General features: G+C 41.2%; 1 protein-coding gene across 1 annotated transcript in view; it reads right to left on the reverse strand.

The window, feature by feature from the left end:
* The window catches only part of LOC109845234, a 7,857-nt gene extending 7,069 nt beyond the window's left edge, over window positions 1–788 (reverse strand). Inside the window, exon 1 of the mRNA XM_020414454.1 lies at window positions 476–788. Within this exon, the coding sequence (XP_020270043.1) occupies window positions 476–661 (186 nt within the window). The 5' untranslated portion in view covers window positions 662–788. The remainder of the gene's footprint in view (window positions 1–475) is intronic.

A 5,724-nucleotide genomic window follows, 5' to 3' on the forward strand; every position in this document is an offset into this window, starting at 1 on the left:
CCCCGCCCCCCCCCCCCCCCCCCCCAACAAAAAAAAAAGGAAAAAGAAAAGAAAAGAAAGCGCTTCTCTGAGTAAATCTGACAAACACAGAGTCAGCAATCCAAGACGTTTCCTTTTTCTTAGCAAAGCCCTGAAACAAAAAACCTTATACAACTTTTCATCTAACTAAACACTTACTCTAAGCAAATTCAACAAACGCAATGCAGCCAATCCAACCTCATTTCCTTAACTCCCCAAAAACCCAGCAAAAACCTCCCCTCGAATAAATAAAAAAACCCCCAAAAACAACTAAACTCCATCAAAAGGAATCACTCCTCTAAACAAACCCAACAAACACAATACAACCAAACCAACCTCATTCCCTTAATTCTCCCCCAAAATAAAAAACAATATCAGCTACCTTACCCACTAAACAAATTCTGTGAGGCAACTCAACAAACACATTGCAAGCAATCAAAAACCAAGAAAATCAAACCTGTAGCTTTCCACCGACACCGCCAAAGTTCATTTGCTCATCGAAATCTATCTCGAGTGACTTCAGATGCCTTGATGATCTTCTGCAACCGCCGCCGGCAAAGGGACGAAGTTCCCCATCCTGCCACTCCCTCTCGCTCACAACTGCTGTGCTCGTTTCGGGTTCGGGTTCGGGTTCGGACGCCATAAGGATCCGCGGCCACGACAGAATCCAACCCGGAATTGGTCGCCGCTTTGGATGACGCTGATGTGTGGTGGGTATAGAAGCCAACACGCGGGAGGGGCTTGCCGAACATTGCAGAGTTCATTTGGCCGATAGAAGAGTAGGGAATTTCCTTTTATTTGGTAATTACAAAAACACCCTTCCTCCTTTTCTTTTCGGATAAATTCCAAATTCCAAACACCCCCCCCCCCCCCCCCCCCCTCCCCCCCCCCCCCCCCCCCTATCAGCTGGGGAAAGGGCGTGAAAATAAGAAAGATAAATAAATAAAAGGCTAAAATACCAATTTGGTCTGGACCTCGTTCTCAAATTCATCCCTATACTTTCTTTTTTCTCTACTTAGTCCTCATACCATACTTTAGTTACAAACTTAGTTTTTTTAACATCCACTAGAATTTGAGGGTTAATTTTTTAGTTATGACTATGTTACCCTAAATTGCATGACAACTCGAGGCCTTTGCATTTTCAATTTAGAACTCCTTTTTTTAACTCATTTAAAAAGCAATCCAAGCTTTTGCTTATAAATAAACAGAAACATGTAAATTTTCATGAGCTTTATTAGTACGAGAAATAGGAGATGTTAAGATTTTAATAAAAAATAATAATTTTAGTTTAGCATTCACCATACCCAAACGAGACTGGTATTTCCAAGTCATGTGCTAAAGAATCTTTATCGGATGCAAAAATTTAAACACGTTAAACTAATCATTGGTCATAATTTTTCAAAGATGTAACTATAATAAAAAAAAAGAAGAAATGCGAGAATACAAAAATCTTTAGTATTTGTAGGCCTCTTCATGTCTGTTTTTATTATATAATCTTTTATTTGGCTGATCAAAGAGAATGGAATTTCTTTTTATTTGGTAATTATAAAAGTACCCTTCCTCTTCTTCTTTTTTTGGATTAATTCCAATCTTTTTTTTTCCTATTTTTTTTAATCAGTTGGAAAGGGGAAAAACAGAAAGCTAAATAAATAAATAAAACAAACTAGCCTGCTCCATTCCTGTCAGATTCGAGTAGGAGAAAAAGATCATCAACACCCTTTGAACAAATTATCAATGAGTTACTGTCTATCTCTTTTTTTTTTAATCAGATTACCATATACTTGGTATTATCACGCTGCTCATTTTGAATGAGTTGAACTATCAAAAAGGAGGCATTGCGGTTATTCACACCTGCATATCTCTGATTCAAGCCTCAACATATTTTAACTTTTTGCACTTAACCTCGATAAATGGCGTAACCTCATACTTTTATATTGACAAAAATTAACCCTCAAACCAAGTATATGACACTCAAATCATTCCTATTTGCAAGCCAATCTATGAAATCACAAACAATCCCAAAAATATAAGATTATAAATACTTTTTTAAAAAAAATTTAAAAATACAAGAAACATACATAAAATATAAAAGTTACAAACTACCACCTTTAAATTTCTAAAATTTATAGAAACCTAGAAATTAGGATATTACGAACAAACACCTGAAAAATAAAAAATATATATAAGTCCCTAAAAATCTAAAATTACAAAAAATCCTAAAAAATCTAATAAGGAAAAAAAAGAGCCTAAACATTCTAAAATTATAATGAACCATAAAAAATCATAAATTATAGGTGTTATAGGGTGTCCCCTGTTCCTCACAAACACGCCGTCCCAAGAACCGACTCGGACGGACCAACCTCGTTCCCTAAGGACGACTCGAAGGGCAGACGCAGTCGGCCCACAGATTGTGACTCAGCAACCAGCCGACTCTCCCTCCAAGGGTCCCTATGCTGCAGAAGTGACCCCACGTCGCCTACCAACAAGCCACGACGGCTGTAGGGTCCCTATGCTGCAGAGGTGACCCCATGTCGCCTACCAACAAGCCACGACGGTTGCAGAGCCCCTATGTCCCCGAAGTGACCCCCGTCATTCATCAACCGACGCGTGTTAGGCAGGGGGTGACTCAGCCTCCAGCTCACCCCTCGCTATCATCATGATCCGCCTTCTCACTAAAAAGCCTGTTCTTCCCTTGGCATCCTCTATAAATAGAGACGCTATTCATCCTAAAAAGAGGTTCGAACTCTCTAACTACTAGAAAAGAAATCATATAGTCATATATAAGGCATATACCTGATTCCCCCACAAATCTACCTAAATTTGCTACCTGACTTGATCGTCGGAGTTACCACGGAGGAAACAAGCCCCGCGCTCTGGTGATTCTTGTGTGTTCAGGAGATCTGCCCCGCCCCGAGCTCTAAGAACCAGACGTAAAGTTGAAGAGGAAAGCGGCCCCCCATCCCTCTCGACGATCCAATCTTTCGCCAATCTAACAACTCTGAAACCTTCATCGACTGTTTGTTTACGAGCATCAACAATAGGTAACCCATTATAAAATCTAAAAATGACAAACAATACCCTATAATATCTAAAAAATATAAACAATAAAGTTCAAATAAATGCGTAAAACATATGAAAATTACAAAAAACCATAAAAATGAAAAAAATGAAAAATAGGACCCTAAAAAATCTAAATTGCAAATAAGCCCTTAAAATATGAAAATTACAAACTGACCCTTTAAATTTTAGAATTACAAAAAAAAGGGAAAAACTTATAAAAACCCAAAAAACTAAAAATTACAAACAGCATGCGAAAAAAATCCAAAATACAAACAAACCCCTTCAAAATAAAAAATTGCAAACATTTTGAAAATCTAAAAATTGCAAACAAACCTCTAGAAAAATCTAAAAATTATAAACATCCATTATTTAGGGTTTCTTGCTAAATATTATTGGTGTTTAACTACAACAAGTAAAACTTATTGGGCTTTCCACCAAAATTTATCTAGAGATATTTTAATCATTTTTTTTTGAGTGAAAATAGGGATTTCCCTATCAATATATTACTGAAGCCCAAGGTGGGATGGAACAAAAAATGATATCTACTACTGATTCAGGCTGCTGCTCCGAGGTGGAGAACAAGGCCAAATCAGTAGTGGATGTCAAAGGAGAGATTACAAAATTCAACCAGAAATGTACAGTATAAGTCACTCTAAAACAAAAGAAAAAAATAGGATGTTAACTGCTGCACCAAAATAACCCACAGCGATAAGAGCAGGAGCCAGCTTGGGGGGAAACGGTTCAAGGCGACGAGTTGCTGTCCTCGCTTGATTCAAGGATATCTGAGAGCCCTACGTCTTGAATGAGCTTCTTGATCTCGAGCGATTTCTTGGAGTTGGAGGCCCCTGCCCAGAGAAGAATGAAGTTAACAGACTTCTTAATAATGCTATGGGGCGAAGATGAGCTGTTGCGGAAGATCAAATTGTTACGATCGTGCCACAGGACCCAGCTGATGGTAGGAAAGCATACACTCCATAAGAGGCGGGTGGAGGCGTGGACAGTTGGGTCTGAACAGAGATCTAGACACTTGGATGTGCTAGCAGGGAGGGAGGCCATGCCTAACTTAAGGAGGAAGGGTGACCAGATAACTTGAGTCCGGATGCAAGAGGAGAACAGGTGGTCGTGAGATTCTTGTTCTGGACAGTAGCTGCAACTGGAGTCAGCTAGTCACCCTTGAGAGGCTAGTCTATCCTTAGTCTTCAATCTAAGAGAGCTTAGGAGCCAGAAGAAAATCTGAACTTTACTTGGCAGGAAGTTGTTCCATATGGATGGAAGGTGTTTGGATCTCATACCTCCATCTGCTAGGAAGCGGCGAAGGGAATTAACTGAGAAGGATTTTGAGGCTGATAGCGACCAAGATGGGCTGTCAGGGCAGACTGCGGAGGGTGAAGGAGCAAGGTTGAGAGAGGATAGATGGTCTAGAAGAGCTTGCACTTGGGTCCCTCCCTACATAGCTGGAGGTATCATGATAGCGCCATAGCCATTTGGAGAGGAGGGCACGGTTGAAAAGATGAAGGTTAATCACACCCAGACCTCCGCTGGCTTTGGGGGAACAAACAGTTCTCCAATTGACAGGGTTATTGCCTTTGGAATTGTCTGGGGACTTGCCCCATAAGAAGTTGCGCCTGATGCGATCGATGCGCTTGATGACCCAAGGAGGAAGTTTGAAGAAGGACATGTAGTAAACTGGTAAGGAAGAGAGGACTGATTTCAGGAGGACGAGGCGACCCCCGATGGACAAAAATTTGCTTTTCCAAGTGGATAGTTTGCGATGGAGGGAGTCCAGAAGAGGGAGCCAATCTGATCTGGAGAGAGAACCCCTTTTGAGGGGGAGGCCAAGATACTTAATGGGAGGGGAGGCCAGTGAGCAGTTGAGGATATTGGCCAGCATAGCTCCAGAGGATGAGGATTTGCCGCTGTATAGGAGGTTGGATTTGGCGAAATTGATGGCCAGTCCAGAGGTGCTTTCGAAGAGGTAGAGGATCGATTTGAGGTTAGTGATGTCTGGCACAGAAGCTTTACAGAAGATGATGGTGTCGTCAGCAAAGTGCAGAGATTTGATGTCATTTAGATGACCCTTGAGGTTAAGATCTGAGAGATCTCCATGGTCGCTGCTGCTGAGAAGCATCCTACAGAGGACGTCAGCTACCAGGAGAAAGAGCATGGGGGAGAGGGGGTCCCCCTGCTTGAGGCCTCTGTGGCAGACGAAAGAATTAGAAGCAGTGCCGTTGACAAGGACAGAAGACTTGGAGGAAACGAGGGAGGATTTGATCCAGGAACACCATCTGGGGCCAAAGCCTCTAGCCTCGAGCAGGGATAAGAGGAAGTCCCACCCTACACAATCGAAGGCTTTGCTGAAGTCAAGCTTGAGGATACAGGCCTCCAGCTTCTTAGAGAAACATTGGTGGAGCATTTCATGGGCTAACACAATGGAATCAACCGTCGATTTCACACAAGAAATAACCATGTTAATTTTGAGGGTTTTTTTCTAGAAGTTATTGGAGGTTCAGTGAAAATTTCAAAGATTTTGGGGATATTTACTTTAAACACCTATACTTATTTTAGGGTTTTGTAAAATTTACTCATATTTTAATTTTGTTTTTTTTTTCATATATACCCCCCCCCCCCCCCCCCACCCCCCCCCCC

This window comes from Asparagus officinalis, chromosome 6 (assembly GCF_001876935.1).
Source record: "Asparagus officinalis chromosome 6, Aspof.V1, whole genome shotgun sequence".
Lineage (NCBI taxonomy): Eukaryota > Viridiplantae > Streptophyta > Magnoliopsida > Asparagales > Asparagaceae > Asparagus > Asparagus officinalis.